Source organism: Pipistrellus kuhlii, unplaced genomic scaffold, assembly GCF_014108245.1.
Source record: "Pipistrellus kuhlii isolate mPipKuh1 unplaced genomic scaffold, mPipKuh1.p scaffold_m20_p_14, whole genome shotgun sequence".
In the NCBI taxonomy this organism is placed as follows: domain Eukaryota; kingdom Metazoa; phylum Chordata; class Mammalia; order Chiroptera; family Vespertilionidae; genus Pipistrellus; species Pipistrellus kuhlii.
The window spans coordinates 42,254,334-42,274,593 of record NW_023425449.1 but is presented as its reverse complement, the minus strand read 5'-3'; the positions used below and the strand labels follow the sequence as shown (position 1 = coordinate 42,274,593).

Sequence of the window (20,260 nt, the reverse complement as noted above, 5' to 3'; positions counted from 1 at the left end):
TGAGAAAAGATGTAGCAATTATGAAAAAAAAAAAGATGGAAATAAAGAATGACTTAGCATTAATAAAGAACACATTGGAAGAAATGAATGGAAGATTTGAGAAAACTGAGAATCAGATCAATGAATTAGAGGACAGGTAGGAAAAAAAATTTAATCAGAGAATCAAAAAATGAAGAAACAGGACGACAGCTTAAAGGAGCTGTGGGACAACATGAAATGTAACAATATTGGCATAATAGGTATGCCAGAAAGTAAATAAACTGAGAAAGGGATAGAGAACATGTTTGAAGAAATAATGGCACAAAACTTTCCTAACCTGGTGAAGGGAAAAGTCATACAAGTTCAGGAGGTCCAAAGAGTCCCAATCAAGAAGAACCCAAAAAAGCCCATGCCCAGACATATCATAATTTAAATGCCAAAAATTAAAGACAAAGAGAGACTCTTAAAGGCAGAAAGAGAAAAACAATGTTTTACCTACAAAGGAGCTCCCATAAAGCTGACAGCTGATTTTTCATCAGAAACTCTACACCCCAGAGGGAATGGCATGAAGTATTCAAGGTAATAAAAAGCAATGATATGAAACCAAGTTTAGTATGTCCAACAAGGTTATCATTTCATATAGATGGTGAAATAAAGATCTTCCCAGACAAAAAAAAAAAAAAAAGGCTAAAGATATTTATCACTACCAAACCAGCACAGCAAGAAATGCCAAAGGTACTGCTGTAATTAGAAGAAGAAATAGAGAGAGAAACATAGGTATACAGAATTAAAATAGCAATAAATAAGTACCTATCAATAATAACCTTAAGTGTAAATAGATTAAATGTTCCAGTCAAAAGACATGGGGTAGCTGAATAGATACAAAAACATGACCCAATTATATGATGTCTACAAGAGACCCACCTCAAAACAAAAGACACACGCTATCAGAGAGAAGGGATGAAAAAAAAAAAATGTCCATGCAAATGAAAATGAAAAAAAAAAAGGGGGGGGGGTGGCAATACTCATATCTGACAAAAATAGACTTCAAAATGGAGGCTGTAACAAGAGACAATAATAGTCACTACATAATACTAAAAAGTCTCAATTCAACAAGAGGATATAACCCTAGTAAACATATATGCACCCAATATAGTAATGACTACACATATTAAAAAAAAATCTGGAGGACTTTAAAGAGACAATTGCAGCAATTCAGTAATAATAGCGAACTTTAGACCCCACTGACTTCAGTGGATAGATCTTCCAGACAAGAAACAGACTCTAAATGACAACCTAGAATTTATTTGTCATTTATGGAACATTTCAGCCCAAAGTTGCAAAATATATATTCTTCTCTAGTGCTCATGGGTCATTCTCAAATATAAACCACATGCTAGGGCACAAGTCTATACAAGTTCAAGAAGGTTGAAATCATATCAAGTATCTTCTGAGATCACAATGTAATAAAATTAGATATCAACTACAGTGAAAAACACTCCAACACATGGAGGCTGGCCCTAACCGGTTTGGCTCAGTGGATAGAGCCTCAGCCTGCAGACTGAATGGTCCCAGGTTTGATTCTGGTCAAGGGCATGTACCTTGGCTGTGGGCACATCCCCAGCAGGGAGTGTGCAGGAGGCGGCTGATCGATATTTCTCTTTCATCAATGTTTCTAACTCTCTATCCCTCTCCCTTCCTCTCTGTAAAAAATTAATAAAATATATTTTTTAAAAACACACGTGGAGGCTAAATAGCATGTTATTAAGTAATGAATGGGTTATCAATAAGATGAAGAAAGAAAGCAAAAACTTCCTGGAAACAAATAATAATGAACACACAGCAGCCCAAAATCTGTGAAAGCAGTCCTGAGAGGGAAATTTTAAGAAAAATTAATAATAAACTATTTAACCCTATAACTTAAAGAATTAGGAAGAGAATAATAAGAAAAGTCTAGAGCAAGTAGAAGAAAGAAAATACTAAAGAGTAGAGGAGAAATAAATGACACAGAGACAAAAACAGAAATAAAACAAAAACAAAAAAACCTAAACAAATGATCAGTGAAACCAAGAGCTGGTTCTTAGAAAAGATAAGCAAGATTGATGAACTCTTAGTCACACTCATCAAGAAGGAGAGAGGATCCAAATAAAATCAGAAATGAAAGTGGTGAAGAAACCACTACACCACAGAAATGCAACGGATTGTAAGAAAATACTATTAACAACTAGATGCCAACAAGCTGGACAATGTGAACAAAATGGACAAATTCCCATAAAAATACAATATTGCAAAACTGAATCAGGAGTCAGAAAACCTAAGTAGGCCAATCACAACTGATGAAATTGAAACAGAAAACTCCCAGCAAACAAAAGCCCTGATCCAGATGGATTCACGTGGGAGTTTTACCAAACATTCAGGGAAGAACTAATACCTATCCTAATCAACTATCAAGAAGAAGAAAAAATCTCAGAGGTAGGAACACTTCTAACCTCTTTTTATGAGGCCAGCATTCTTCCAATTCCAAAACCAGATAAAGACATTACAAAGAAAATTATCGGCCAATATTTCTGATGAACATAGATGCTAAAATCCTCAAAAAAATATTAGCAAATTGGATCCAACAATATACTAAAAAGATCATTCAGTTTGACCACGTGAAATTGATTCCAGGAATGCAAGACAAGTACAATATTTGCAAATCAATAAACATTTAACATCACATAAACAAATTGAAAGAGAAAAATCACATTATCCTATCAATAATGCAGAAAAAGCATTCAACAAAATCTAGTACCCAATTTTTATAATATGTTTTTTATTGATTTCAGAGAGAGGAAAGGAGGAGGAGAGAGAGATAGAAATTTAAATGATGATAGAATCATTGATGGGATGCTTCTTGCATGCCCCAAACTGGGACTCAAACTCACAACCTAGGCATGAATAAATAAATTATATATATTCTTGATGGGGAATCGAACTGTGACCTCCTGGTTCATAGGTCAAAGCTCAACCACTGAGCCATGCTAGCCAAGTCCAACACCCATTTTTGATAAAAAAAAAAAAAAAAAAAAAAAAAACTTTTAGCAAAGTGGGAATAATGTGATCATATCTCAATATAATAAAGGCCATCTATGACAAACCTACAGCCAACATCATACTCAATGGGCAAAAACTAAAACCATTTCCGCTAACAGGAATAAGACAGTGATGTCTGCTTTCACCACTCTTAGTGAACATAGTACTGGAAGTCTTAGCCACAGCGATCACACAAGAAAAAGAAGAAAGAAAAAAAAAAAAAAAAAAAAAAAAAAAAAAAAAAAAAAAAAAAAAAAAGGCATCCAAATTAGAAAGGAGGAAGTAAAACTCTGATTATTCCCAAATGACATCATACTGTACATAGAAAACCCTAAAGACTTCACACAAAAAATAAATAAATAAAAATAAAAACTATTAGGTTTAATAAAGGACTTGGCAATGTAGCAGAATATAAAATTAATACCCCAAAATTGATGGTATTTTTATGAATTCTCAGAAAGAGAAGCTAAACAAGCAGTCCCATTTATCATTGCAAGAAAAAATTAATATGCTTAGGAATAAACTTAAAGAAGTTATAGACTTATAATCAGAAAACTTCAGGAAGTTGATGAAAGAGATAGAAGATATAAACAATGGAAGAATATACTGTGTTCATGAATTGAAAGAATTAACATAATTAAAATGTCCATACTACCCAAAGCAATCTATAGATTCAATGCAATCCCTATTAAAATACCTTTTAAAAAGCAACAACATATTTCAGAGATCCAGAACAAATACTCCAAAAATTTATATGGAACCAAAAAGCCCCAAAATAGCTGCAGTAATCTTGAGGAAGAACAAAGTTGGAGGGATCACAATAACAGATATCGGGTTTTACTACAAAGCTACCATAATCAAAACAGCCTGGTACTTTCACAAGAACAGTCAGTAGATCAATGGAACAGAACAGAGACCCCAGAAATTTACCCAAACCATTACTCTCAATTAATATTAGACAATGGAGTCAAGACAGTCTCTTTAATAAATGGTGTTGGGATAACTGGATATGTACATGCAAAAAACAAACAAACAAAACAAACAAAAAAACGAAACTAGACCACCAATTTACACCATTCATAAGAATAAACTCAAAATGGATAAAAGACTTAAAATGTAAATCTTGATAACATAAAAATCTTAGAAGAAACCATAGGCAGCAAAATCTCAGATATCTGTTGTAGCAGTATGTTTGCTGATAACATCTCCTAGGGCAAAGGAGGATATAAGCAAATGGGACTACATCAAAATAAAAAGTTCAGAGCAAAAGAAACCAACATGAGAAGGGAGCCAACTATATGGAAGAACATACTTGGCAATGATACATCTGGTAAAGAGTTAATATCCAAAGTATATAAGGAACTCATACAACTTAACAAAAAGAAGACAAACAATCCAATTAAAAACTGGGCAAAAGACCTAGACACTTCTCCAAAGGAGACATACAGAAGGCCAAGAGACATATGAAAAAAAATGCTCAGAGTCACTGAGAGATGCAAATCAAAATGATAATGAGATATCACCTCACACCTGTCAGAATGACTACCATCAACAAATCAACAAATGGCAAGTGCTGGAGAGTATGTGGGGAAAAGGGAACCCTAGTACACTGCTGGTAGTAATGCAGACTGGTGGAAAACAGTATAGTTTCCTCAAAAAAAAAAAAAATGGAAATACCATTTGATCCAGTGATCCCACTTCTAGGAGTATTTCCTAAGAAACCAGAAACATTAATCAGAAAAAATGAATGCACCCCTGTGTTCATAGCAGCACAATGTACAATAGCTAAGATATGGAAACAGCCAAAGTGCCCATCAGTAGATGAGTGGATAAGAAAGCTGTGGTACATCTATACCATGGAATACTATGCAGCAGTAAAAAAGGATATCTCACCCTTTGAGACAGCATGAAGGGACCTGGAGAGTATTATGCTAAGAGAAATAAGCCTGTCAGAGAACGACAAGTATCACATGATCTCACTCATTTGTGGGATCTAATGAACCAAATACAATGATGAACAAAATGGATCCAGAGATACAGAAGATAGAACAGACTGTCTAATCTCAGGGAAGACAGTGAAGGGTGGGTGGGTGGGTGGGTGGGAAGAGACCAATCAAAAAGCATGTATTGTATGTATATATGCATAATCCATGGACACAAACAATAGGGGCAGGCCAGGAGAGGTCAATAGAGGTGAAAAAAAGGGATGTGTAATACCTTCAACAATAAAGATTTAGAAAAGAAAAACAACATAATACTCAGGCATATTTCAGAATGGTTTTTCTTTCCTCCCTCTGCCAGGAGCATAAAGCAATTTTTTTCAGATATTCACTGTGAGGAATTCATAAAAATCCTGCAGGTAAAATTCAGGAAAATGACCCTACCCCTGATGATAGGATCTTCTTAGAGTCTTTAGCTCTCAGACTTGTCCACTCTGAGCTTTCAGCAATTATTCATCACCTGTAGTTGAGGTTTCCCTAACTCAGCACTGCTACCACTGTTGCCTATGTCAGCTGTGAACTCAGCTTCTGGCTAAGTGGTGCGCCCCCTGTGAGAGCTCACTGGCCACCAGGGGGAAGCTCCTCCATTGAGCGTCTGCCCTCTGGTGGTTAGTGTGAATCATAGCAACTGCTCATTCTGCCATTCAGTTAATTTGCATATTAGAGTTTTATTATAAAGGACTAGAGGCCTGGTGCATGAAATTCGTGCACTGGGGGGTGGGGGGTCCCTCAGCCCAGCCTACACCCTCTCCAATCTGGGACCCCTCCAGGGATGTCTGACTGCTGGTTTGAGCCCGATCCCACAGTCAGACATCCCTCTCACAATCTGGGACTGTAGGCTCCCAACTGCTTGTCTGCCTGCCTGCCTAATTGCCCCTAACTGCTTCTGCCTGACAGCCTGATCCCCCCCTAATCACTCCTCTGCCAGCCTGATCTATACCTAATTGCTCTCCTGCCAGCCCAGTCACCCCAACTGCCATCCCCTACAGGCCTGGTTGCTCCTAACTGCTCTCCTCTGCTGGCATGGTCACTCCTAACTTGCCATCCTCTATAGACCTGGTCTCCCCCCCAACTTTCCTTCCTCCCCTGTAGACCCAGTCACCCTCAACTGCCCTCCCCTGCAAGCCTGGCCACTCCAACTGCCCTCTACTGCCATCCCAGTTGCCCCCAATGGCCTTCCCCTGCCGATTTGGTCATCCATAACTTCCCTTCCCTCCAGGCCTGGTAACCCCTCAACTGCCCTCCCCTGCAGGCCTGATCGCCCACAACCTCCCTCTCCTGCTGGCCATCTTATGGAGGCCATCTTGTGACCACATGGGGGTGGCCATCTTGTGTGAGGGTGTGATGGTCAGTTTGCATATTACCTCTTTATTATATAGGATAGTTACAATACACACAGATGCCATTCCATTGTTTGTTAGCAAATGCACACCTCAAACATCCCAGATAAGTTGGATTGTTAAAAATGCTGCAGAATGATTTTCTACTTTACTCTCACTCTCAAGAGGTTTTCCCTTCATTCTAATGAAAATCCCCTTTGTTACTGTTTGATAGTGGCAGGAAATTGGGCCAAATAACCTCTTAAATGTATTTAAACTTTAAGATCTCAAAAGTTATATAATATCTTCTGTTTATAGTATAACGTCTAAAATAGGTGCTTTTATTTCTCCAAATGAGCCAGATTCTGTCAATGATTTCCTGAGGTTAAACTATGGAGTCGGGAGGGAGCTCTGTGTCTGTGGGCTTTGTGTATATACTTGTTTATTCTTCAAATATAGAAACTATTCTTGCCTAGTCAGCTAGCCAAGCTAAAAGTATTTTCCTGAAAATGTACATATAACTAACAAGTATTATAACACTGTTATTTTTATAATTACTCCATATTAGGAAAGTCCCCAGTTTAATAATTTAATTTTATATTATTTATTACAGGACAGGCTAAGAGAAAATGATAGCAATTGCCTGAATAATGAACCTAACTTTTTTAAAAAGCATTCATGTGATGATGATAAGGTAATGATAATTATTTGGAGTTTATATGTTATTCGAGCTTGATTTCATAGAAGCTTATATGCTTTTGTATCTGTTAGATAATTATATTGATTAAATTAATAACTTACTCTTTTAGCTATAAGCAGGCAATTTCCACTGATTTATTAAGTCATACTGTGGTATTCTTCTATACTCTTATTTTACAAATAGTCCTGCACTTATTTGATAAGTATGTTTACTTTATTTAGCATTTCATTTTTCACTTATAAAATGCTAGAACTGCTGAATTCAAAGAGACACACATCTCTTATTTCTGAAATCTTTATGAAGGAAAATGCTTGTTGGGGCATAATTTAGTTATAGGCATTTAGAAATTGTTTTCTTTTAATATTTGCTAATCTTCACACCACTACAACTTAAAGTTGGTGTAAAACTTTCATCAAACACTTGTGTGATTTCTTTCCACCAAAACCAGTGTGGTATTATTTAACAGTCTTTTAAAAAAATAATAGTTGACTTACCTTATGGCATCTAATAATCTATAGTCATAAATTCTTATTTTTAAAATTTCTATAATTACAGTGTGATTTGTTTTAGGTAAATCTGACTCTTTATTTTCCAGCTACTCATCCACAGCTGAAAATGTACAACATAATAACAACAAGAAAGCCACACATACCTTTCATTAGCGCTGCTTCCAGGAGACCTCTCCCTTGGTTATCTTGCTTAAAATTAAATAAACTTGTTATGTATCCACCCACAAGTGATAAGATCACACATACATTACAGAGAAAGAGAATTTTAAAAGCTAATCATTAAACTGAGGTCCAGGCCCTTCAGGCTGTCAGCTTCTAGACCACAGTGTCAGTCCAGTTACTTGTCAGTCATGTGATTAACTGGAAAAGAAAGCTGGGTGGAGGTGGGAGTATTGCTTAGCAACCGGGTTCTGGTGTTAGGATCCGTAAGAAAGCTTTTCATTTCATAATATTTTATTTGAACCACAGCCTTCTGATTTTTTTCTGTACCAGGAAGCTACGTTTTTAAATACTGCTGCTCGCAAGTTGAAGCAATTTCTTAGAATGAATATCCATGAGGAATTCAAGACCCACTTACAAATAGTTTCACAGGGCACGTTACAACTGTTGAACTGCACCAAGAAGGTAAGCTGAGGACTTTCTACTTTGAACAAAAATATAAACTACTCCCCTTATAGTTTTACTAGAGATATTATCATTCTCTAGTGATCCATTATCATAAAAGTCTAAGTGCTTATTATAACTTAAAGTTGAAATACATTTACTCACCTCTGGAAGAGGAAAATCTCAGCTTGAAAGTACCTATTTGTCTCTTGCCTAGGGAAAATCAATACTGTTAAAAGGGAAGTAAAATTGAATGCATATTTCATTGCCGTAACAACTTTCAAGGAGGCTAGTGTGATAAGTTGGATGGGATAGGTAGATTTTTATCTCTAAAACCTGTTAATATTTTTAATCTACATATGTATAGATTTATAAAAACTCAGCCAATAAAACAGGTAAAATGTATTTAACAAATATCTTTCTCATTTACACTGGGTATATACACTGAGTGGCCAGATTATGATGACCACCTGACGTTTGTAGGCAAATTAGCCAGACACTGCATTGTATGGGATATGGAAGCCAAAGGCCTGTTCAAACACCTTTGCTGTCTGCAGTTACCAAGATAAAACGTCTCCAATTCGCACAGGAACACACGGATTGGACAGTCCAGCATTGGGAAAAAGTCATGTGGTCCAATGAATCACGTTTCCAGTTGCATCATGCAGATGGCAGAGTGAGAATTTAACAGAAACAGTATGAAAGCATGTACCCTACATGCATGAGTACAACTCTTCAAGCTGGTGGGGGCAGTGTGATGGTGTGGGGCATGTTTTCCTGTCATGACTTGGGCCCTTTAATTTATGTGGAACAACGTCTGAATAGCACAACATACCTAAGTATCATCGCTGATCAAGTTCATCCTATCATGGCATATCCCAGTGGAGATGGCTTCTTCCAACAAGACAATGCACCATGCCACGGTGCTCGTATTGTGCAGGAGTGGGTTCAAGGACATGAGAGAGACTTTACCTTGCTTAGGTGGCCCAGATTCAACCCAATGGAGCATTTGTGGGGTGAAGTTAGAAGAGCCATCAGGCAGCTGGTTCCACAATCATCAACTCTCACAGAACTGGACAGTGCTCTTCATCAGTCATGGTGTCAGATTCCTCGCATCACCTTTCTACATCTCATGGAGTCAATGCCAAGAAGAATCACCGCAGTATTGAAGGCAAAAGGTGGCCCAACGAAGTACTGATGGGGTTGGTCATTATAATCTGGCCACTCAGTGTTTATGACCAACAATTTTCTATTTCTTTGCTTCAATAATTTTGATAAGTATAGGGCTAATTTTTTCCTACTACCTGCTAACGGTTGTTAAGCAAACAAAACAAAAAATTTGGAAAACATTATCTTGAGTCTGGAAACAGTTTCTTAATCTATAAAATGAAGGAAAAATATTGTATATATTATAGACTATTTAAGATTAAATGGCATAAGTCATGTAAAATGCTTAGAATCAAAAAAGTTTCAATAAGTGTTACATTATTATTACAGTTTCCTCTCTTCAGGAATTTTGCCAGCTGCCATACAAAGCCAAAATGTTTCTTATGATTTTTCTAAAAGAAAAATTTTATGATAGAAAAAAGGGTTGTGTGTTATTTTTTAATACCAGTAGTTGCCCACAGCTCAAGTGGTAAGACTGCTTTTGAGCCCTACTGGTAGTGATGACAAAGATGACCTAGTAATGGTCAGCAAACTCATCAGTCAACAGAGCCAAACATCAATAGTACGACGACTGAAATTTTTTGAGAGTCACATTTTTTAAACTTAAACTTCTTCTAATGCCACTTCTTCAAAATAGACTCGCCCAGGCCGTGGTATTTTGTGGAAGAGCCACACTCAAGGGGCCAAAGAGCTGCATGTGGCTCGCGAGCTGCAGTTTACTGACCTTGGCTCTTTGGCCCCTTGAATGTGGCTCGCGAGCTGGTTTGCCCACCACTACTGGTATTAAAAAATAACACACAACCAGTTCCCTTATCATGTGTTAGGTACACAATGCCAGCCAGTCTTCTCCTGGGGTCCTGGGTTTGCCAAGCTTATTTCCCAGTTTGTCCCCTTACTTACGTTAATCTTTTCTGTAATTCTGATCTGTCCTGTTCTTCCACATCCTTCAAGGCCACACTCAAGATTCATGAAGACTTCATAGACTAGACCCGTGGTCAGTAAACTGCGGCTCGCGAGCCACATGCAGCTCTTTGGCCCCTTGAGTGTGGCTCTTCCACAAAATACCATCGTTGTACTATTGATATTTGGCTCTGTTGACTAATGAGTTTGCTGACCACTGGTCTAACCTACCAGCTCTTAATCTTTATTCATAATATCAAACTACTGTCTAATGCACATGTGTCAAACACAAGGCCCGTGGGCCAAATCCGTCCCGCCAGGCCTTGCAATGTGGCCCGCACCGCGCTGTCATCACTGCACTCCGCTGCGTTTCCATCACAATGACAGTTTATGACTGTTCAGTAAACCATTCGGCCCACGATTTAGGCTGGATTTTAGATTTTGGCCCCTTCTCTGATTGAGTTCGACACCCCTAGTCTAATGCAAGAATGGCCAATAGGTTCCTTATTGCTTACACATCCATAGCTTAGTGATGCCTGTTGGAAACAGCATGTTGTGTATTAGCCTCAAGTCAAGGCTCAACTGAAAAACTGCAGACAAACTAGCGATATCACCTCTTCCCCCAGGAAGGGTGGGGGTTATGGGTATGCTATGTATTTGCAATTCCTTCTCTCATGTGCTGAGCTTTGCATGAATCACCATGTTCCAAAATCAACTAACTGTCAAGAAGGAAAACACAAATGATTTATTCTTGAAATTAAATAAAATTATGTCACAAAGCTAACTAACCTGATACAGTTTGCATTTTTCTTAAAATGATAAGGTAAGATATTAAATACAGTCAGCTACATTGACTTTACTTCATGAGTCAGGTCTGCATGTACTATTGATTATTTCAGTTTGCTTCTGATAAATAAAGCACAATAAAATTTATGCTCAGGATTTCACAACTTAATGACTTTATGTTCATGTTGATTAAAATTCTAGTTTTGGCCGAAACCGGTTTGGCTCAGTGGATAGAGCATCAGTCTGCGGACTGAAAGGTCCCAGGTTCGATTCCGGTCAAGGGCATGTACATTGGTTGCGGGCACATCCCCGGTAGGGAGTGAGCAGGAGGCAGCTGGTCGATGTTTCTCTCTCATTGACGTTTCTAGCTCTCTATCTCTCTCGCTTCCTCTCTGTAAAAAATCAATAAAATATATTTAAAATATACCATTTAAAAAATAATTTAGTTTTGTTTCTGTTACTATACCCTTCTATATTAGGTTTTTTACCTTATTTATTTATTTAAATTTATCTTTATTGTTGGAAATATCACTATTGCCCCTTTTTCCCACCCCCACCATATATTTGTTTTTTCATACCTCACAGCCAATAAGACAGTGCTGGACCCAGGGTATTCAGAAGATAATCTCTCATGCTTCTGCCTTCTCCCTCATACAGGCATACCTCGGAGACATTGTGTGTTCGGCTCCAGACCACCCCAAAAGATCGAGTCACTGAATTATTTTCTGTTTCCTAATGTATATAAAAGTTATGTTTACACTATACTGTAGTCTATTAAGTGTGCAATACCATTATGCCTAAAGGTGTACAGGCCTCAATTTAAAAATACTTTATTTCTAAAAAATGCTAAACATCATCTGAGCCTTATTGAGTGGCAATCTTTTTGCTGCTGGAGGCTCCTGTCTTGATGTTGATGGCTACTGACTGCTGGGGGTTGCTGTAGGTTGAGGAGGCTGTAGCAATTTCTTAAAATGAGACAACCATGAAGTTTGTCACATCAATTGACTCTTCCTTTCCTGAGTGACTCCTCTGTCCCAGGTGATGCTGTTGGGTGGCATTTCACCCACAGAGAGCTTCTTACAAAATTGGAATCAGTCTTCTCAGATTTTGCTGGTGCTTTATCAGCCAAGTTTATGTCATATTCCAAGCCCTTTGTTGTCATGTCAGCACTCTTCACAGCGTCTCCACCAGGAGTAGATTCCGTTACTTATCCCTGGGTGGCTCCTCACCATTAAGGCTTTGTCAGGAGATGCAGCAATTCAGTCGCATCTTCAGGCTCCACTTGTAATTCTCGTTCTCCTGCCAATCCCACTGCACATGCAGTTCTCTCCTCCACTGCAGTCTTGCAGCCCGAAAAGTCATCCGTGAGGGTTAGAAACAACTTCTTCCAAATTCCTGTTAATGCCGATATTTTGATCTTGTCCCATGAGTCATGAATGTTCTTACTCGCATCTAGAATGGTGAATCCTTTTCCAGGTTTTCAATTTACTTTGCCCAGATCCATCAGAGGAATTGCTAGGTATTTCATAAATAATAAGACTTGCAAGTTGAAATTACTCCTTGACCCATGGACCGCAGGATGGATGTTAACAGGTATGAAAACAACATGAAACTTGTTGTCTAGTTCCATCAGAGCTCTTGGATGGCCATATGCATTGTCCATGAGTAATATTTCAAAAGGAATCTTTTTTTCTGAGCAGTAAGTCCTAACAATTGTCTTAAAATATTCAGCAAACCATGTTGTAAACCAAATCATCCCAGCTTTATTGATTTAAAGAACACAGGCAGAGTAAATTGAACATAATTCTTCAGGGCCCTGGGATTTTCAGAATGGAAGCTGAGCACTGGCTTCAACTTAAAGTCACAGCTACACTAGCCCCTAACAAGAGTCAAGTCAACCTTTGAAGCTCTGAGGCCACGCAGTGGCTTCTCCCCTCTAGCTGTGCCAAGTCCTAGGTGGCTTCTTCTTCCAAATGAGGGTGTTTCACCTGCATTGAAACCCCGTTGTTTAATGTAGACATCTCTTTAATTATCTGAGCTAGATCTGCTGGACAGCTTGCTGCAGCTTCTGCACCAGCATTCGCTGCTTTGCTTTGCACCTTTACGTTATGGAGACCTCCTTCCTTAAGCCTCATGAACCAGCCTCTGCAGTTTCAGGCTTGCTTTCTGCAGCCTCCTCACTGCTCAGCCTTTACAGAACGGAAGAGCTGGGGCCTTGCTCTGGATTAGGCTCTGGCTTGAGGGAATGTTGTGGCTCCATCATCTATCTAGCTACCAAAACCTTCTCCAGATCAGCAATAAGGCTGGTTTGCTTTCTTATCATTTATCAGTGCACTGGAGTAAGCACGTTTAATTTCCTTCAAGGACATTCCCATTGCTTTCACAATGTGGCTAACTTTGGAGCCAGAGGCCTAGCTTTCAACCCATGTTGGCTTTTGACAAGTCTTCCTTCCTAAGCTTACTCTTTTCTGTCTTTTGATTTAAAGTGAGATATTCAACTCTTCCTTTCACTTGCACTCTTAGAGGCCACTGTAGGGTTAGGGTTTTAACTGTGTCTCACGAATGAGGAGGCCCAAGGAGAGGGAGTGAGACAGAGGAATGGCTGGTCAAGACAAAGTATTTATCAGTCAAGTTCACCATTTTAGATGGGTACAGTTTGTGGCACCCCAAAACAATTGCAATAGTAACATCAAAGATAACAGATCATCATAAGAAATATAATAATAGAAAAGCTTGAAATATGGAGAGAATTACCAAAATATGACAGAGATACAAAGCAAACTAATGTTGGAAAAATGGTGCTGATAGACTTGCTCAATGCAGGATTCCCACAAACCTTCAATTTGTAAAAAAAAAAAAAAAAAAAAACACACAATTATATGAGGAGTGCAATTAAGTGAAGCACAATAAAACGAGGTATGCCTGTATTCTACTTCTAATGAAATAAGTGTCTGCTGTACTAACAACAAATAATTTAAAGTAGACTCTCAAAAATATAAGATGAACTAAGAGTAACATACAAAAATTAGCAACAACATTAATGGGAGAAGCAATAAAGAATTAACATTCAATGTTGTAAATGTAACTTTGTTTTTAAGGTTAAAGAAAAAAAACAACCTTCCCTGGGTGAGGTCCAACCCACTAAGAATTTGGTGAGAATAATTGTATAATTTTCTTTATCAGCTTTTATTTAATTTAATTTCTTAATGTTTCTCTCTGAATTTTCTTTTTTATGATTGGTTTTGAAAATATTTTATGATGTTAGTAAAAGTAGCAAGAAGGTACCTTTTTGAAATTGCATCCCTTTAAACTGTTTCTTCTTTAAAAAAAAGCAACAATTTTATTTTATATCATTTTTTTTACTTTATTTGGTTGGCATTGGTCAATATGGATATAAGAGTTTCATGTGTGGGTTTCTATGTTATAATATCTGTATATGGCACCAGGTGCCCACCACCCAGACCACTATTTTAAAATAAAAGGAGCTAGAGGAAATATCAGAGCACTGATTTTTTTAGAAAGCAACAAAATTAAAACATCACTAGGTAATAGACAAAACATGAATAAACTATACAGGAGAAAGTAAACTAGAAAACAAGCATATGATGGAAAAAAAAATGCCATCCTTATTCGGTAGTAAAGAAATACAAATTTAACATGAGAACCTATTTTATTAGCACAAAGTATATAATATATACTATAGATGTATGTGAATATTCTACATTTATAGATCATATTTATATTACTTATATAAATATTTATACTAACACACTATTGTACAAAATTATATATAATATCAATATAAAAATAAATATGAATGAAAAACTCAGGATAATTAAATTTGATTACACATTAAATTGATATCAATATTAATTAGGAAAGGACATGTAAAAATGGAAGCACCTGGTTCCTAGGAGTGATGATTTCTCCTTTCATATTTCCATTATTGTTATAATGTCATGTGAGCCAGAGGTTCATGGGAACATGGAAATTGCTTGCTCCCTTTAGAGAGGGGGCTAGCTTGCTTACCTGGGACTCAGGAAGCCTAGGAATCCCACTTGCACTCGCAGAGTAGAAATGAACACACGAGCAGTTTAAAAGGGCTTCTGGGTAAGAACATTGAGGGCTTCTGCGTAAGAACACATGGGTGGTGCGCACGCAATGCAGTGTACAGATCATGCATCATAGAAACATACACTTGAAACCTACATAATCTTATTAACCAATGTCACCCCAATAAATGTAATTTTTTAAAAAGAAAGGGCATGAGAACTACACTAGACAAGAAAAACTGGGGAAGATACAGAAGGGAGATACCATCTGTGTCCTCAGAATTACAGAAATAAAATGGTTCTTCGCTTTTGTCTTGGTAATGGATGTTCACTCTTGGTCTCTGAAGAAAAGTCGTGAAGTTCTCACATCCGTGTATTTCCCATCTGCTTGGTCACATAAACTCAAACACGCACTCTTTAAATATGTCCTGGGACCCTCACTAAACAGTCTATGAGAAATTCTCCTTCGTAATTATCTTTGATATCTGTTGTCTAATGTTTTTAATGGATTATTTCAAGGCTGTGCGTTAATGTTATTCAACTAAAAGAGACCCGAATCTGTGCCTTAACTAAAAATAGGACAACCAAGCTCTAGATCCAATCATTATATTTACTAGACATGTGACCATAGCAGCTTATTTACCCTCTTTGCAGCTGTTTCCTCATCTGTGAAAGGAGGCAAAATCAGCAATTTCATCGAGTTAAGTAGATACAATGCAATAATGTGAGGCACAGCATCTGACTATAAAACACCCAGTGGCTGGTTGGGGTCTCAGGAAGGTTCCTGGCCCTGCCCCAGCCCCACTGCCAAGGGCTCCTGGGAGTGTGCTGCTCCCTGCTCATCACTTCCCTGTGAGGGGCCTCTCCCTCCGCTTTCTGTAGGCTGAACACAAAACTAGGATTTTCATCAACAAATGAGAGTTAGCTCATGAGGCAGGTGCAGACCGATGGGGTGGACCTTAGGGCACACGCTCACTCAGGGAGATCCTTAGTCATCATCTCTGCTAAAATACGCTGCCTGTTTTCAGCGCTAACTATTCCTTCCACGAAAAAAAAAAAAAATGTTTTCCCATGTTAAAAAATCTAATTGAGTCATTTACAAATATCTCCCCCACAAACGTTTAAATAGCATTCTTGTCCTGTTGTAGCCAGCAGGCATCGCTCTTGAATGAATTCTAAATCTTAAACCACAACAACCTTGCATTTCCTACGTATCATGCCAACTAGAGTTAGAAATCACAGGGTTAAAGTATGATGCAAGATTCTCATTTCCCATGACACAGAATTTTTTGTAGAACCTAAGATAATGGGAATTAAAGATTGAATATTTGAAAACATGTATTTTTATAAAAATGTGAACTTAAAACTTTTTCTGCATATTTCTGTAGGAAGAGAAGAAGTCTTCAAAGGGGCAGAGAAAACAGGATGAAATGTGTTTCCTGATGTTACTACTAGAAAAGATAAAAACTTGCTGGAATAAAATTTTGAGCGGCACTAAAGAGCATTGAAATGTTTGGCGTGACAATATAAAGATGTGAACTTCAGTTGAATCCCTCAAGTACCGACCTGCTTGTGCAATTTTCCGGGGTAGAATGCCTCCGAGAAATTACTGAATATGTCTGGTAAAAATGGGTGAGAGCAGCTGAGAAATACATGCTGTGGTACTGGACAGACACAAACCATGGGAACCGAACGCTGCAATCAACGGACTATTTCATGTGTGTGCGCATGCGTCAGCTGGTGTTAATTTGAGGCTGATTTTTGTAAGATGATCCATGTAAGGTATTAGCTGCAATAATCCTTTTTAGACCTGTTAGAAACATTCAGAAGACATGTAAAATCTGTTGTTGTGTATAAAGGTTTACAAGGATTAAAAATTAGCCTTGCTTTATTTCTTTATGTCCTACTATGCATCAGTATACTGCAATGCGTGTGGATACTGTCATCTTCTGGCTGGAAACATTTCAGAGTTGACAGTGAGGTGTGGACAATGCCCAAGCGAACAAGAGTCATGGATCTTAAAGCAGAAACGTAAAGGAGGATGCTTAAGATGCTTCAGAGAGGTATGAGTGTGTAGCACTTTGCCTCCAGTAGATGGCATAGCAAATGCCATCAAAGGAAAACAAAATAGGAAGTCACCTGTTTTAAGGCTGCTAAGCCATAGTACCGAGTTTCTTCTGTCATATGCGTGTAATAAAACTTGTCTAAATGAGTTTGCCATTTGGCAAGTATATTTTTAAGAGAATAATATATGTTGCCTTTTAATGAATGGAGTATGTATATTTAATTTTGACACTATATCTGTATATAAAAATATTTTCATACAGTATTACGAACAAATTACTTACTTTGGATAACATTTCTCCTTTGATAATAAATGACCTATGTATTAACACTGTCAGATTCGCTTGATCTCAACAGAACTTTTCCCCCAGTTTTCTTGGGAAACATTTGACATGCGTCACTGTATATGTTTAAGGTATCCGACATGACGGTTTGCTTTACATAGATTGTGAAATGATTAACAGGGTAAGTTCAGCTAACATCCATAGTCTCATATAACAAAAATAAAAGAAAGAACTAGTTTCTCTTTATGATGAGAATTTAACAATTTTCCTATGTTGCATATAGCAATGTTAGCTATAGTCATCATGTTTGCACATCCCTGGGATTTAGTTATTTTATAACTGGACCTTTGTACCTTTTGGCTACCTGCCTCCAGCGTCTCCCTCCCCCTATCCTCTCTGTCTGGTGTCTCTTTCTTTTTAATACATGTTTATTGATTTCAGAGAGGAAGGGAGAGGGAGAGAGAGATAGATTAAAAACATCAATGATGAGAGAGAATCAGTGATCAGCTGCCTCCTGCACACCCCCTACTGGGGATCAAGCCCACAGCCCATGCATATCCCTTGACCAGAATTAAACACAGGACCCTTTAGTCTTCAAGCCGATGCTCTATCCACTGAACCAAACCAGCCAGGACTGTGTCTGGTGTCTTTTAATACGAGCTTTTATTTTTAGGTACCACATGTGAGATCAATACAATATTTGTCTTTCTCTGTCTTATTTCACTTAACATAATGTTTTCAAAGTCCATCCATGTTGCCACAAATGGTAGGATTTCCTCATTTTTATGGCTGAATTGTGTAACACACACACACACACACACACACACACACACACACACGCACACACACACACACACAAAAGGCCACAATTTCATCCATGCATCCACCAAGAGACACTTAGACTTTTCCCACGCCTTGGCTATTGTGAATGCTGCTATGAATATGGGGTGCGGTTATCTTTTTGAGTTATTGCTTTGGATACATTCCTGGAAGTGGATTCTGGGTCATATGGTAGTTTTGTCTTTGATTGTTGAGGCTCTTCCATACTGTTTTTCATAGTGGCTGAACCGACGTACAGTCCCACCAGCCCCCGCATGTGGGGTGCCTTTTCTCCACATCCTTGCCAGCATCAGTCACCTCTTGTCTTTTTTATGATGGCCATTCTAACAGGCACCAGGTGATATCTCATTGTGATTTAAGTTTGCATTTCCTTAATGACGAGTAAGCCAACAAGATTTTTTTTAAGGTGAGATTGTTAATATTGCCCTACTATTTGGTCTCTTTCACTGAACATATAACCTTTAATACCTTATTACCAAGAATGTACACAAGGCCAATGATAGTACTATTAAACGGGTTCTGCTAAATATTTTTCCACACTTCCAATTATTCCCTCAAGAAGTACATCTTATAAATAAATAAAACTGGAGGCCCAGTGCACGACATTTGTGCACTTGGTGGGGGGAGGGGGGTCCTTCAGCCCAGCCTGTGCCCTTTCGCAATCCAGGACCCCTCAGGGGATGTCCAACTGACAACTTAGTCAGACATCCTTAGCGCTGCCACGGAGGCAAGAGCGGTCCCACCACCACTGCTGTGCTCACCAGCCGTGAGCCCGGCTTCTGGCTGAGCCGTGCTCCCCCTGTGAGAGCGCACTGACCACCGGGGGGCAGCTCCTGTGTTGAGCATCTTCCCCCTGGTGGTCAGTGCATGCCATAGTGACCAGTCATTCTGCCATTATGTCAATTTGCATATTAGCCTTTTATTATATAGGACTAGAGGCCCGGTGCATGAAATTCATGCACTTGGGGGAGGGGGAGGGGGGGTCCCCTCAGCCCAGCCTTCATCCTCTTTCAGTCTGGGACCTCTCAGGGGATGTCTGATGGCTTAGGCCTGCTTGCGGGGAGTGGACCTAAGTCGGCAGCCAGACATCCTTGGCACTGCCGTGGAGGTGGGAGAGGCTCCCGCTACCACTGTTGCCCATGCCAGCTGTGAGCCCGGCTTCTGGCTGAGCCGTGCTCCCCATGTGGGAGCACACTGATCACCTGGGGGCAGCTCCTGCATTGAGCATCTGCCCCCTGGTGGTCAGTATGTATCTTAGAGACCAGTCATTCCACCATTCGGTCAATTTGTATATTAGGGTTTTATTATAAAGGATTACTAGGTTATGAAGCATAAATATTTGTAAAGCTTTTATATTAAAGTAAATTTAGTCCATTTAAAAAATGTATTGTCAATTTCTACTGTCAGCATATAAGGTCTTTCACTTTCATGCCCCTTGGCATTTTTCAGTTTCTTTATAAGACTGCTGGTCTGATGAATAAAATCAGCACTTCTCTGTGGAGTACACTCAGCACTACTGGCACTCCTATCCCCAGCCTCATTGCTGCAAATGCGCAACAGGAGGGAAAGTGAGGTGCCTGGGCAAACAGAGAAAAGGGAAGGTGAAGTGAAGGGTTATGGGAGATGGCAGGAACTGACGTGTCATCAGTAACTTTTATGCAACGGCACTTGTTCTGAGTCACCAGGACACTGGAAGTCAACTGAGTTTTGCAGCTCACCTGGACCCAACACACACACATCCTTCCCACGGCCATATGCCTTTCCCTCCAAAGCTGGTTCGTCAGCTCTCATCACAGCCCTCCAGTCTCCTCCCGGGCACTTGGGACAGGGAAGAAAAACAGAAAACAGAACGGTTGGCTGTCTAACTTGTGACAAGAAAGCTGCATTTTCAACACTTCTGCAATACTTGGTGCTTTTACAATATAGAAAAGTTCTATTAAAATAAATCCTTGCTTGTCCTAAATTGTAGTTGTTTAGCTATC

The 20,260-nt window shown here is 38.8% G+C and overlaps 1 protein-coding gene across 1 annotated transcript in view; it reads left to right on the top strand.

Moving 5' to 3' along the window:
• The window catches only part of IL7 (interleukin 7), a 48,583-nt gene extending 30,913 nt beyond the window's left edge, over positions 1–17,670 (top strand). The window contains 4 exon segments of the mRNA XM_036437287.2: positions 6,987–7,067; positions 8,075–8,206; positions 14,137–14,190; positions 16,479–17,670. Of these exon segments, the coding sequence (XP_036293180.1) occupies positions 6,987–7,067; positions 8,075–8,206; positions 14,137–14,190; positions 16,479–16,598 (387 nt within the window). The 3' untranslated portion in view covers positions 16,599–17,670.
• The last annotated feature ends 2,590 nt before the right edge of the window (positions 17,671–20,260 follow it).